Raw genomic sequence first — 15,164 nt, forward strand, 5'->3', positions numbered from 1 at the left:
TCGGTAACGCACTCTAACTGGTGGTTGTCTAGCCGCGTAATGTATGTATGCATATGGCAGCTAAACGTATTATGGTAGTTAATTAAAATGCGCTTGCGCACAGCTTTGGTTACCCGCCCATGACGCCTCTAGGTCCACTGTCATTTCAAACGCTATTTTATCACGATATAATTACTTTGAAGTAAGATGTATCGCTAGGTAGTAGAATTAGAGCTCACCACGTGACTACATCAGCGCGAGCACACACACACACAGTGACACACACACACACACACACACACACACACACACACACACACACACACACACACACACACACACACACACACACAATGATAAAACATTCAAAGTCATGAGTACTGTACAACACAAAAACTGAGCACAACCCCGTAAGTCGTAACCCAAAGGCAGATATTCAGTCTCTCCCACGGGCATGTAGGCTGCCCTAAAATGTGCAACCCTTGCGCTCAATCTCTTAACTACGTGGTTAGCAATGGTGGATCTAGAATTTCTCAAACGGGGAACCCTTTAGGCTCCTAATATTTTGATAGTATGACGTCACAAAACAAAAATCATCATACAGTCTGCGCATGCTCACATGCCTCCTAACCATTTCTATTGACTACTTCTGGGTCGAAAACGAAGGGGACGTAAATGCTGCACACCCTCTAGATCCGCCACTACGTTGTGTAGGCCTGTCTGCTACACAAAAGGCTAACATCCAACGTAGACTCATTGCTCAGCAACCTACACGTCACCAATTGGTCAAACAAGCTTCAAATGTATGGGCGGCCTCGGCTAGTCATCTGCATTCAGACTTGCTTCATTGCAACTAAAGGTTATTCGCTTACAACAGCAACAGTTAGTCACGCACAGTCAAAGTCCAATAGCGTCGCTTGGACACTGCGTCTAGATACTACGAACTAAACGTAAAACTACAAAGCGCCCCAAACCTTCCTTCAAGCGTCAGTAATAGCAAATCCATTCAACACGAGCGTCAGTTGGTATCATTTCATGCTTGTTCATGTTTTGTTTCCTCCACACGTCTCGTCATCATCGCTATCTGAGCCTCCAGTCGCGCTACCCTCTGTAATAGTCGATTCCTGTCGGTGTGCAAGGCGTTCGTTTGCACTAAAAGCTCGTCTACCAACTGCTCGGTCTCGCTCCGTCGTTCCCTCGGTCTCTGCACTGCAGGAAGAGAACGTCGACGCGCAACAACTGCCGGCGTCGTATCCCTAACTTGTTGTTCATTTCGCGCAGGTCTAGAGAGTGAACGACCTCTAGAGGTATCCACATACGGGATATGCGGAACAGTGTGCCTGTTCTCTTCCAGTTGCGCTACCTCCAGTGCGCTTAGCCCGCGTTTATTCCTCATTGACCAATCAGCTCCGTGCTCGCTCAGTAGACGGATACAGTCGACGCCCGAGTAAGTGGCTTGAGCGGCAAGCAAATGACAAGGAGTGTCTCCCTTTCTGTCCGCCACATTTACGTCTGCACTGTGGCTGAACAACACCTCACACATACGCCACGACCCGTACTGCATGCCGTAGATAATTGCCTCGTGGAGGGAAGTCCGTCCGTCGTTGTTACAAGCGTTTGTGTCGGCGCCATGAGCTACCAGCGTTCCCGCCGTTTCAATATGGCCGCGCCTAGACGCCAAATGAAGAGGCCGGTTACCGTCTTCGTCTTCTACGGCCACATTCGCATTGTAGGACAGTAGAGTTTTGCACAAGTAGGACGAGTCTTGCTCGAGGCCGGCTGCTGTGTGTAATGCCGTCTGTCCATTGCGGTTGACCGCATTGACGTTAGCTCCACACTCTAGCAACGTCTCAACCGTTAGAGGGTCGTTCTGGGCTGCGGCAACGTGTAAAGCTCGATTGCTACCCGAGCCGGCCACGTCGATGTTGTCTGCTGTGATGAGGAGTTTGCATGTGGCTGGAGAGCAGTGATTGTAAGCAGCGAGTATTAGAGGTGTGTTGCCTTGATGATCTCTGGCTGTCACATCAGCTCCTTGACTGACAAGAAGTTCGCAGACGTCCGTGTGGCCGCCTAGAGCTGCCTGGTGAAGCGGCTGGCGTCCGTGTTTGTCTCGCATGTTGATGCTCGCGTCTTGTTGTAGCAAAACCTCGCAAATAAGTAACCGTCCTTCTCTGGCTGCGTAGTGCAAGCCTGTTTCTTGACACTGCCCACCTATGCTGTTGACTTCACTCCACAGTTTGCTCGGATCAGATCCCATCTTATACAAACTGATCTTCTGATGATTAGTGTGGATGTTGCAGCTCTAGAAGTGGCGAAAGTTTGTCGTAAACAGACGACGACCAGACTGCACTCTTTGATCTCCAAACTCTTAATTCAAGCCGCTATAGAGACCTAGAAGAAAGCGACGACAGTTTTACGGCTGAGAGTTGCCTAGCACAGGCAGAGTGCTCCTCAGCAAACTAGCAAAGTGTCGAACATGATCAAGCTGCGCGTTTGTGTACAGTAGCAAAAAATGCAAAACAATGGTGTTGGTTGAAAATGTCCCTTTAATTAAGGCTTTAACTATACCGGAGCATGTTACCTACTAGATGGTGGGTCAAGCTCAACTCTTTAAAAATTGTGATGTTTCGACTATTTGGATGGTGAGACTTGCAGTTCAACGGAAACACCGCGCAAGAGAAGTCGTTTCCTTTCAATTAATTACATGGACTTCTCATAGATCTTTTCATTTCAGCTTTCACTCTCACACTGCACTGTATACCTCTCCTTCACTGTCCTTTCTTACATCGACTTCGCGCTCCCTCTACATGCACTCTCTATTTGCTAACACCGCCTACACATTTCTCAAACACTGACTTGATTACAGGTAAACACATGCAGTTTCATGTAACTTCAGCTTCCTATTGCCATCAATAACCGCGTCTCAAAAGTTGAAAGCACTAACCAATATGTAGGCTTGCATGAGCTTGCAACAATAAGGCAGTTCGATCCCTACAAACAAACTTGTAACAACTGACGATTCAGCAATGCAAAATTCCAATCAAAGATTCCAACAACTACGTCATTGGACCACCAAAATTGAGGAAGTCACCTGCTGGGATTTACATTTATGAGACCTTGTAGATTGTCCTAAGGGCCACACCTACTAAACTATTGGGGCAATGGCCTCCCCAGCCCCTATTCAGCAACGTTACTGATTCCAATCGTTTCAGCAAAGACTCCAAGCAAGGACACACATAGCAATGACTGCATGTAACATGGCAGCTCTAGCAAAACAGTGCAATCTACTACAGACTTTCCTCACCAGTGCTACACGTTCTTTCAGTTCCTTCTTTCCCTTTGAGAGCTCAAGCTACCAGAGAGACAAAACCCAACCTGCGACGCGTACACAAGGCGGATATAAAGGCAGACTGACGCAACTCCCTTGAGCAACCAGCCTATATTTGTACTGTAGTCATGAGTTATGCTGCCCCATGCTTGAAACTAAAGGCGGCGCATACTCTTCGCACCAACCAGACAACAACAGCACACCCAAGTGTTCTATTTCTACCCCATTAAGTACGTTCGTACAGCTAGTTTACGGAGAAATTACACAGAAAGGGGTTGCCTCATATCCGTCGTTTCCTACACGCAACTTAGAGCCATGCATGGGCACCCATCCGTGTTGTCTAGTGTAGAAACAGTGAGGAAATATGACGCATCAACTCTCTCCACACCCTCACACATTATAAAATTCAACGCGAGAGAATGTCCCAAACTGGGCATTCCCCATGAGTTAGAAAGCGGCGACGTCTAGAAGCTGCAAATAAGACGGCGAACAATCAAAAGGTAATGTACGGGTAGTATAATGAGTGGCAAGCCCCTAGGGAGTGTAAATTGCTGGAAGATGGAGAGTAAAGTGATGAAGGTTGGACGCCATCCATACAGTCAGGGATGGGTAGTCACCGTCAACACGTGACTGCTGCTTACAGACGGTTATGAACGCGGACAAAACGACAGACAGAGAGACAAACAGACAAACACACACTCACTCACACACACACACACACACACACACACACACACACACACACACAAATTTTCCCATGATCACCATCTATTGCATTCTCATCAACTACTCTTTATCATCCTCTTCTACAATTGAGCGACTGAGAGCAAGATCCCAGTAGTGTTCAACACCGTACTTCCTGAGATGGTCTCGAGCAAAAACCTCTGCAGCCACTTGCTTGATTTTCCAGTCAATAAAGCTGCGTTCTTTGTTTGTTCCCTGAGAGAGTAAAGATCACGTAAAATTGTTGGTGGTCTTCATGGGAATTCACTTTGAGAGCGATGATGTGACTTAAGCTTACCTCCCATACAAGATCACATTTGTTCTCTTCACTGGACTGTTTGTCGCTGTCTCGAGCACGACCTGTAGGAAAAGTCAAAGTAGTCTTAGCAATTGTGTAGATTAGCGAGATGTGTGTGTGTGTGTGTGTGTGTGTGTGTGTGTGTGTGTGTGTGTGTGTGTGTGTGTGTGTGTCAGTCTGTCTGTCACTCAGCTGTTCTGGTCAGGTCACCACTTCACTACACCACCATACACCATCAGTATCACACACATCACACACAATCACCTTTCTTCTGCTGTTCCCACTTTACCCTATGCAACATTAGTTTCTTATACTTCTTCAAAGCCTTTGGCCCTAAACCGAACACACATCATTGACCACACCTACACATGTTACATTACACCAGTAGCAACCTCCTTCAACGATAACAAGATTGACGTCCTTAAAAAGTATCGTACATCCTGTTAAATGATATTGTTGTGCATTCATATCAACCTTGAACTTGTGTGCAGGATTGCTGAGATCTCGAACTCTATAATACAAACAGTACGTGCATGCATGCTTAGTGAGGATGCGAAGTGGAAAAGATGGTTGACAAATGATTACCTGAAGACGGCAACATGCACTCCAAGTGATGTGTCTTCAATGATTTTCTTTAATACTTTTGCTTTGCGTTCGTCTTTGGTTAGCTTCCTGGCTGCATTGGCTTCTTCGTGTTTTCTGGAGAACAAGACGATGATGTGTAAAAACATTACATCAATGTCTGTCTGTCTATTTGTCTGTCAGTCTGTCCATCCTCGGTCTGTCTGTCTGTCCGTCCCTCCGCCTGTCTGTCTCTCCGTCTGTATGTATGTATGCATGTCCTATCAATAAAAGCTATCCAAAATAGGTACTCACCTCTGTCTCTCTGCCATTTGTGCTCTCACATGAGCTTCAATTTTGGTTGGATCTTGTATAGCTTCATTGCCCAATACTCTCATCAGATTTGAGATTTTAACTAGAAATACAATTTCATTATTCATTTTCATATAAAATCTGATGTATTGTGAGACGCATCCCTCCAATACAATGTCTCTGGTGTATTGTGAGATGCATCCCTCCAATACAATAGTCTAGTGTATTGTGAGATGCATCCCTCCAATACAAAAGTCTAGTGTATTGTGAGATGCATCCCTCTAATACAATAGTCTAGTGTATTGTGAGATGCATCCCTCTAATACAATAGTCTAGTGTATTGTGAGATGCAGCCCTCCAACACAAAAGTCTAGTGTATTGTGAGATGCATCCCTCCAATACAATAGTCTAGTGTATTGTGAGATGCATCCCTCCAATACAAAAGTCTAGTGTATTGTGAGATGCATCCCTCCAATACAATAGTCTAGTGTATTGTGAGATGCATCCCTCCAATACAATAGTCTAGTGTATTGTGAGATGCATCCCTCTAATACAATAGTCTAGTGTATTGTGAGATGCATCCCTCCAATACAATAGTCTAGTGTATTGTGAGATGCAGCCCTCCAATACAAAAGTCTAGTGTATTGTGAGATGCATCCCTCCAATACAATGTCTCTAGTGTATTGTGAGATGCATCCCTCCAATACAATAGTCTAGTGTATTGTGAGATGCATCCCTCCAATACAATAGTCTAGTGTATTGTGAGATGCAGCCCTCCAATACAATAGTCTAGTGTATTGTGAGATACATCCTTCCAATACAATAGTCTAATGTATTGTGAGATGCATCCCTCCAATACAAAAGTCTAGTGTATTGTGAGATGCATCCCTCCAATACAATAGTCTAGTGTATTGCGAGATGCAGCCCTCCAATACAATAGTCTAGTGTATTGTGAGATGCATCCCTCCAATACAATAGTCTAATGTATTGTGAGATGCATCCCTCCAATACAATAGTCTAGTGTATTGTGAGATGCATCCCTCCAATACAATAATCCAACCTTTTGGTGGAGGTGGTGGCTCTAATCCCAACTGTATCTTCTCCTGCTTCTCTTTCTCCACATCACGTCGGCGTTGAGACCTCAACTTTTTCCTCTCCTAACCAACCTCATTACATCACAATAGAAATATCTTACAACCAATGCTTACCTTCTTTGTCATGATAATAGGCAGTGGCACAACTCTCCTTGGTTCAGCTGTAGACATCAATGATTAAATAGTTGATCACGTGATCACTAAAACTATGACCTGGTGGCCTCCTTTGGATGGGATGTTCAATAAGATTAGTGATTCCTCTGTACTTTGTACTAATTGGGTCTCGGCCGTCTGTAATATTAATTACAATATCGGCATATCTGAATACATTAAGGTATTGATTGACATAATGTGAAATAATTTGTTTAGGTGGAAAGGTACGACTGACGTTTCATTGGGAAGAATGACAGCATCCCACCACTCGACATCAGGAATAGGGTCATCATCCTAACACATGGAAAGAAACACACTAGTTGATTAGTCAAACAAACCACTGACACAAAGACAGACAAACAGACAGACGGACAAATGAATAGATGGACAGACAGACAGACAAACAGACAGATAAACAGACAGACGGACGGACAGACAGACACAAACAGACAAGACAGTCAAACAGACAGACAGACAGACAGACAGACAAACAGACAGACAGACAGACAGACAGACAGACACAGGTAGACACACATTCACAAGAATAGACTACCGCACAAACATATAAATTGTGATCACTACACACTCACCTCTTGATTGGGAGCAATAAGTGCCAAACGAGTTGCAGTCGAAATTGACGATTTCTTTGATACCGACGAGATCTCGCTCTGTAGCTTCTCAAGCTGAGCCTACACACACACACACACACACACACACACACACACACACACACACACACACACACACACACACACACACACACACACATTAACTTAGTACAAGTTAACAGTAACAAGATAAGCCAAACTTTCTTACTTTTGCTCTCAGTTTCTGAGCCAGTTGCTCAAACTTGCCTTTCTCGTGAAATGTGAATGATCTCTTTGATCGTACGTGAAACCCTCCACTAAGAAATAAACAGCTTTTACGTATAAGAGACTCAAAGCAATAGAAAGAAATTAACATAGAAATACATGCAAGCAACAATAACCATACTAATAGACAGACAAACAGACAAACACCGAGACAGACAAACAGACAGACTAATACTGAGACAGACAAACAGACAGATAGATGGACAAACAGACAGATAGACAGACAAACAGACAGACAAACAGACAGACAGACAGACAGACAAACAGACAGACAGACAAACAGACAGACAGACAAGCAAACAAACAAACAGACAGACAAGCAGACAAACAAGCAGACAAACAAACAGACAGACAGACAGACAAGCAGGCAGACAGACAGACAGACAGACAACAGACAGGCAGCCAGACAAACATGCAATAACTCTCAGCTTGTTTCTCACCGAACTCTCAAGTCGTAGTAAGGATTCTGTGATGTATCCTCAACCTTCGGCTTCTCCATCTTAAACAGTTCCTGCTTCTTTGCACGGATATTTGCCTACACACATACACACACTAACATTTGACAAAGCAAACTAGCAAGAAAATCAACAAAGACAAATACACAGACAGACAGACAGACAGACAGACAGATTGTTCTATTCTCTCCCAAACTGTAAATGTAACAATTGCAAAAATGAAAGCATCCTAAACATTAACAGAAACTATTGAAATGTCTGAAGTCATAGCTATTATCCTAATGAACGTAGTGCTGAATATCTACATCAAAGAAATAATCATCTATCTTACCTACATGCACTCTACTTTCCTTCTTTAATATAACTCTAGCATTACATTTCTGAATAATTATAGAAATGTGTCTACGCCATCTCGTCCTGAAGTCGGCTTCAGTACTTCTGCCTTCCGAATCTTTTGATTTCTTTGAGAGTGAGTTCAGGAAGTTATCAGCCTCCTGACCCCAGAACCCAAAGTGTTCAAAGACCAGAGGAACTAAGTTAGGTGTTGTGCCATCCTGAACTGACGGAGCTTCGTATTTGTTTTTCTTCTCATCTCAAGCCTCTCAGCTGCATAGCCTGCCTCTTTAGATGCTCTATTTAGGATGTCTTTGCTCCAAGGATGAGTCATGCTTATGTCCAACTCTGTGCTTGATTCATCGTACATCAAAATATCTGGGCGATTCTCACATTCTGTATATTGTTCTCTTGACTCCTTGCAATGGTGCAGTTAGAGCTCGTTCAACCAACTGCACCATCCTGACACTACAGAATCGTGTCGCCAGACTGGTCCTCCCCCAAACTTGCCGGTGAGAAGACGATACCCAGTTCCATCCAATTCTACTCCACATTCACATTTGTTTATGCATGACTTTATTAAAAGGCATTGGTAGACCGAGCCTCAGGAAGGATGCTAGACGGAAATCCTTTGCAATAAGTGCACAAGACAGATAATGAGCTGCACTCAAGAGGCCAATTTCTGAGCTTAGTTTGTGCTGAAGCTTACCCTTTGTAGCTGAAAGGGTTGACAATGATTGAGACCTCGGTGTTTCATCATCTCCTAATCTAATTGGAGGCAAGGACTTGACAGCTGAATGAATGTCGAAGCTAAGTGAAGAGGATGTGGAATCATTTTCCACCAAATCTTGAATACGTTGTGAAAGTGAGGAAAAGCGATTAGGCAAATCTCTGACAGATTGAGCCCATGAAGAGACGTATGCCGAGCATTTACTCTTGTAGACTTCAGATAAGCCAAACCCACCCAATTTGATGTTTAATGAGGCTTGATTCCAGGTGAAATCATCAATAGAGTCTAAGCCCAATATCTGCACAAAGGCAGACCAGGTCATGGCATCATGTAGTTTCGCAGCATATTCAAAAGAATAAGGAGACATGCATCTAGCTAAGTAGTTCGTCTGAGTCACGTGGCAAAATCTTAGCAAGAGAGTTGCACTCTGAGGGCACCTTAACTTTACGAGCTCAGAGAGCGTGACCTGAATTAGCGATCTTAGAGCATCTAGTTTGCACAAACTGGTCGCAGCCGATGAGAATCCCTAGAATCTCTGTGCCATGTGAGACCACAGGAGCAAAACCAAAGATTGTACAGAATCTGACGTATTGAACAACTCGCACTTTTTCTTGTTGACTATTGAACAGACAGACAGACAAACAGACAGACAGACAGACAGACACACACACACAGTCATGCCTAGTTCAACGTACCTTCAAGGTTGGTATCCGTCTGGTCAGTTGAATGGCTTTTCCTGACTCGTCAACCGTTCTTCCTTTGTCGTCAAGAATGAGAGGAGCTGGTTTGGCTTGTTCAAGCAGTTTCCTATAGAGACGAGAACGCAGAGACGGTGAGGAAGGTTTGTGGCATGAATAGTTGGTTGATACTCACTCTGGGTCAGATATTAGCTTGGCAGCTCCAAGATTGCTAAGCTGAGAAATGAGAACAAAACAGTCAACAGACAAACAAACAAACAGACAGACAGACAGACAGACAGACAAACAAAAAAAATATATAAATAATAAATAAAAAATAAAAAATAAAAATATTAAATAAATAAATAATAAATAAAGATATACAAATAAAATAAGTAAACAAACAACCAAAGACAGATGCTTACCAAGCTTGGTTTCGCAGCCAGTGTCTGCTGAATCTTGGCATTCAGCTCTGCAGCCTTACGAGCTTTCTCTACAAAAATGGACATACTAACTAATTTACAGAGTGACAAACAGACAGACAAACCGACACACAGACAGACAAACAGACAGACAGATAGACAGACAGACAAACTTGCACGCATATATACAGACAGACAGACAGTTGGACAGACAGACAGACAGACAGACAAACTTGCACGCATACATACAGACAGACAGACAGTTGGACAGACAGGCAGACAGACAAACTTACGCATATACAGACAGACAGACGGACAGATAAACAGACAGACAGTCAGACAGAGACAAACAAACAGACAGACACACAGACAGACAAACTTACACACAAACACAGACAAACAGACACACACACACAGACATAAAAGGACAGACAGACAGACAGACAAACAGACAACATACACACAAAACACCAATAGCCACGTATCTAACCAACAGCTTCCTGCATAAGAGCATCTCTGTGTGAAATAGCTGGAGTAGAAATCGGATGCATTCCTGCTGATGTGGCCGATTGCAACACGTTACCTCCGCCTACAACACTGGGCACTCCAGTCTACAGTCAATACATCACAATCAATATATCACACACACATGGTTGCATGTCACCATCACAGTCTGCTGCTAGTCTGTCTGTCTGTCTGTCTGTCTATCTGTTTGTCCATCCATCTGTCTGTCTGTCTGTCCATCTGTCTATCTATTTGTCCATCCATCCATCTGTCTGTCTACCTGTCTGTCCATCCAGCTGTCTGTCTGTCTATCTGTTCGTCCATCCATCCATCTGTCTGGCTGCGTGTCTGTCCATCTGTCCATCTGTTTACCTGTCTGTCCATCCATCTGCCTGTCTCTCTGTTTGTCTATCCATCCATCCATCTGTCTGTCTACATGTCTGTCCATCCATCTGCCTGTTTGTCTGTCTGTCTTCCTGTCCATCATCTGTCCGTCTGTCTATCTGTCCGTACATCCATCCATCTGTCTGACTGTGTGTTTGTCCATCTGTCTATCTGTCCATCCATCCATCTGACTGACTGTGTGTCTGTCCATCTGTCTGTCTGTCTGTCTATATATTTGTCCATCCATCCATCCATCCGTCTGTCTGTCTGTCTGTACACACAAAAACACAAGACCACCACTCACTCCTATCTGCAGCTGCTGTTTTCTCGCCTCAATCTGCTTCATTGTTGTCTCCATTACATCATCAATCTAACAACCAACCAACACTCCCACAAATAAAACACAACATACTCTAGTAACGTGCCCACCCACCTAACTCATACAGTCTCGTTCAAACAATAAATTGTGTGGGTGTGTGCATGTGTGTGTGTGTGTGTGTGTGTGTGTGTGTGTGTGTGTGTGTGTGTGTGTGTGTGTGTGTGTGTGTGACATCATCATACCAACCTGTGATCGTGTGAGTCCAGCTGCATTCACCGGTTCCTCAACAGCATACGGCACATTAGAAATGTCTTCATCATTTAAGTCAAAACGACTAAAATATAACAACACAGTCAACACTATTTGTGTTATTGTAGTTTGATGTTTTGGATAACTAAGGGACTAACGTTCTTAGCCGCTTCTTTGGTTCTTTGCCAGAGTCACCGACAGCCTCAGAAAAGCCTTCCTATAGTGTGAGAAGAAGTCAAGCTACGAAGTAACAGCAAGAAAGGCAAACAGTCATGCAGACACAGAGAGACAGACAGACAAACAGACAAACAGACAGACAAATGGAGACAGACAGACAGACAGACATACAGACAGACAGACAAACAGAAGGACAGACAAACAGATGGACAGACAAATAGACTGACAGACAAAAACCCGACAGACTGACAAAGAGCACTCATACCCTCTTCCTTTTTCGTCCTGTGGATTCTCCAGCAGTGCGGGACTGTTTGATCTAAAACAACTGTGGTTGGTCTCTGTTGCATACTATTAAGCCACAGCTACTTATGAGTATGATACCTGCTCAACTTTGTCTGAAAGTTTATCAACAAAAGATGGAGCAAGATCATCCAACAATGTTCTCAGATGTACTAAAATAAAGCAACAAAATTATATTGTAAAAACGCATCCTTCCATACTCTAATGTATTGTGAGATGCATCCCTCCAATACAATAGTCTAGTGTATTGTGAGATGCATCCCTCCAATACAATAGTCTAGTGTATTGTGAGATGCATCCCTCCAATACAATAGTCTAGTGTATTGTGAGTTGCATTTGTGCAATACAATAGTCTAGTGTATTGTGAGATGCATCCCTCCAATACAATAGTCTAGTGTATTGTGAGATGCATCCCTCCAATACAATAGTCTAGTGTATTGTGAGATGCATCCCTCCAATACAATAGTCTAGTGTATTGTGAGATGCATCTCTCCAATACAATAGTCTAGTGTATTGTGAGATGCATCCCTCCAATACAATAGTCTAGTGCATTGTGAGATGCATCCCTCCAATACAATAGTCTAGTGTATTGTGAGATGCATCTCTACAATACAATAGTCTAGTGTATTGTGAGATGCATCCCTCCAATACAATAGTCTAGTGTATTGTGAGATGCATCCCTCCAATACAATAGTCTAGTGTATTGTGAGATGCATCCCTTCAGTAGAATAATCATATCCCAATACAACAGAACACGTCATATTTGTCCTTTACACGCAATTTTCTCTTTTTCCAAGTTCTTGCTGACACAGTCCATAGCGGCGCTAACAACCGCAGTTTCCGGAAAACCAAGCACATCGCTAGTAATCGACGAAACGTAAGGCCTCAGCTCGTCCAACTCCTGACGTGAGAGCGCCATTAGCATAACATACGGGATGTCCTTAACATCCCTCCAAAACTTGCCGACCCGGATACCGGCTATTTACTTACGCGCTTGCGCTAACATTACACATTGCACTGCAAGCCCGGATGCAGAGGCACGTGATTCGCGACTATGGCGAAAACTTATGATTACTTGTTCAAGCTGCTTCTCATCGGAGACAGCGCCGTTGGAAAAACTTGCATTCTCTTCCGTTTCTCCGAAGACGCCTTCAACTCGACCTTCATCTCAACGATCGGTGAGTGAGAGAAGGGCGTGGTGACATCACCTTTCATCACCGTTTTCTCGCCATCCGTAGGGATCGACTTTAAGATACGCACGGTGGAGTTAGAAGGAAAGAAGATCAAGCTGCAGATATGGTGAGTGAATTGTTCGCGCGCGTCGTTTGGCGGTGAGAGGCGATTTGAGTATGAGGGGCCCCGGGGCCGGTGGAGCGGGAGGTTGGACGGTGAATGAATTGTGACGATTCGGTCGTGATGATGAGAGAGTTGTTGGACGTCGGAGTGTTGTGTTGTGTTGTTTCTGTCGGCGTGTGAGGTTAGGAGGTTATGATAGTTGTGGGTTAGAAAGGGTGGGACTTGAGTTATGGTTCTGTGTCGGTTCGTCTGTCTCGTCGTCTGTCCATGGGTGTCTAGACTCTGACATTTGTTGTCTGGTGTGTGTGTGTGTGTGTGTGTGTGTGTGTGTGTGTTTGTGTGTGTGTGTGTTTGTTTGTCTGTGTGTCTGTCTGTGTCTGTCTGTCTGTCTGTCTGTCAATACATTTATTTCCATTACAATAAAATTTCCATCAAATTCTAAAAGCAAACCTAAAGTCCACTACATAATAACTACTACATAACACTGCGAAATAGTGGCCAGACATCGGACATTTACCGACCAAACGAAGCATTTGTCCGGCCGTTTGTGATTTCGCCGGACATTTTGTCCAGTGACGTAGCGTCAGGTGTGGAATTCCGTATGAGCAACCCATGTCCTCACGCATCCCAATGTCATGTCAACAAACGTAGTTTCCAGAGTTCGTGCATGAAACAAACGCAAACAGCCACTCGTCGTACGTGGACAGTACTGTATAGCTGCATGTGTATTTTGTTAAATCCCGGATGTGGGCGCTCAAGTACACACGCTGGGGCTCCGAGGGTTGTGTGTGCAACAGAATGCATCGGACAGCCATGGGTCATACTAGATACGTGTACAGTACACTGTGAATGTGGCAGGATAGGAAACTCAGAGATACTTGCGTGTAATGTTTCCTGTAGGGGCTAGAAGAACCTGAAGACAAATACGTTGATAGGATAGCAAAGTCACTGAACTAAAAACTGCTACTAGCGTAGTATAGTGCATGTTCTTGGAGTGATTGCAGTTTTCACATCTAGAGGTATGGTGCATATGTGGACGAAGATGATGTTTGGTACAGCAGTTGAAGAACTGAACAGGCATGCAGGATTTTACGCGGATGGGTTTGTAGCCAGGGCAGAGTCTAGCTGTTAGACGAAGCGATGATAACCTGTCTCTCTCTTCATTGCTATCTCAAACAATGGCCACTTTCTTTAGTCAGGCTTTTTTTAGTAATTTGTCAAGTAGGCTGTACTAATTGCATGCATATCTTATGACTCTTTTAGCAAAGGCATGCAAAGTGTCATCTAGAGCCATGAAACCTAGCACTTGGTCAAGCATCCTCGAGCTAGCTGTGGTGGCAAGTGTCTTTTGTCGACCTGTTCGTGCTGTGTATTCCAAGAGATTTGGTTTGGCAACACAAATACATGGACACGTGTACCAACCTCGAATTACTGCGGCAACCCATGATAATCGTCATGAATTGATCCACTACAGTAACCATCAACTAGATCTGAATGGGGAAACATATGCCTCCACCCAGACCACTTTGTTCCTTGTGCTTGTATATCCAGTGTGGTGGACTCAGATGTTAGAAAAAAAGATGTGGTGGGATCAGTGTGTGTACACGTTCGCTTGCACGTGTCATTGTTACACTCCTCGAGGAGGTGTTGCAAGGTCTTTACTCCCAAACAGGTGTCCATTGGACCCGGCAAGAATGCATGTAACCCTTGTGGTGGAAACTTTCGGTCTTTGGTCGTCTCACAGTCTCTTGAAATCAATTGCACGGAGATCAGCACTGCATAACCACGTGACCGTTAGCCACACCACCTCACACCTCCATCAACAGTTGTCCATCAAACTTTGGCTTTATAATTCTAAGATGGTTTTAGAGAGACTAGCATTCGACAGTAGGGAAGATATTTAGTTAATTTGGGATAGTTGTGAATTGTAAGTGATGAGTAGTATTTGCCAAGATTGGAATATCCGACCAGACGTTTCTAATGTCCGGCAGATTTTGA

At 44.0% G+C, this 15,164-nt stretch overlaps 3 protein-coding genes across 3 annotated transcripts in view; 1 reads left to right on the forward strand and 2 right to left on the reverse strand.

Moving 5' to 3' along the window:
* Nucleotides 1-104: 104 nt before the first annotated feature.
* Nucleotides 105-3,399, reverse strand: LOC134188371 (serine/threonine-protein phosphatase 6 regulatory ankyrin repeat subunit C-like). The gene is made up of 2 exons (XM_062656560.1): nt 3,284-3,399; nt 105-2,370 (listed from the first exon to the last, which is right to left on the reverse strand). The coding sequence occupies exon 2, from the start codon at nt 2,234-2,236 to the stop codon at nt 1,013-1,015; it is 1,224 nt and encodes a 407-aa protein (XP_062512544.1). The 5' UTR covers nt 2,237-2,370; nt 3,284-3,399; the 3' UTR covers nt 105-1,012.
* A 664-nt stretch (nt 3,400-4,063) lies between these two features.
* LOC134187733 (U4/U6 small nuclear ribonucleoprotein Prp3-like) lies at nt 4,064-12,792 on the reverse strand. The gene is made up of 23 exons (XM_062655883.1): nt 12,645-12,792; nt 11,952-12,022; nt 11,836-11,886; nt 11,552-11,610; nt 11,391-11,478; nt 11,130-11,195; nt 10,428-10,548; nt 9,941-10,008; nt 9,712-9,752; nt 9,534-9,645; nt 7,761-7,855; nt 7,265-7,352; nt 7,039-7,137; nt 6,684-6,742; nt 6,509-6,615; nt 6,410-6,456; nt 6,262-6,358; nt 5,205-5,304; nt 4,914-5,027; nt 4,721-4,839; nt 4,593-4,661; nt 4,329-4,390; nt 4,064-4,246 (listed from the first exon to the last, which is right to left on the reverse strand). Exons 1-23 carry the CDS (start codon nt 12,787-12,789, stop codon nt 4,094-4,096), a joined length of 2,031 nt encoding a protein of 676 aa, XP_062511867.1. The 5' UTR covers nt 12,790-12,792; the 3' UTR covers nt 4,064-4,093.
* A 97-nt stretch (nt 12,793-12,889) lies between these two features.
* The window catches only part of LOC134187541 (ras-related protein Rab-8A-like), a 7,353-nt gene continuing 5,078 nt past the window's right edge, over nt 12,890-15,164 (forward strand). The window contains exons 1-2 of the mRNA XM_062655686.1: nt 12,890-13,048; nt 13,109-13,169. Of these exons, the coding sequence (XP_062511670.1) occupies nt 12,925-13,048; nt 13,109-13,169 (185 nt within the window). The 5' untranslated portion in view covers nt 12,890-12,924. The remainder of the gene's footprint in view (nt 13,049-13,108; nt 13,170-15,164) is intronic.

Source organism: Corticium candelabrum, chromosome 12 (assembly GCF_963422355.1).
Source record: "Corticium candelabrum chromosome 12, ooCorCand1.1, whole genome shotgun sequence".
Classification (NCBI taxonomy): Eukaryota; Metazoa; Porifera; class Homoscleromorpha; order Homosclerophorida; family Plakinidae; genus Corticium; species Corticium candelabrum.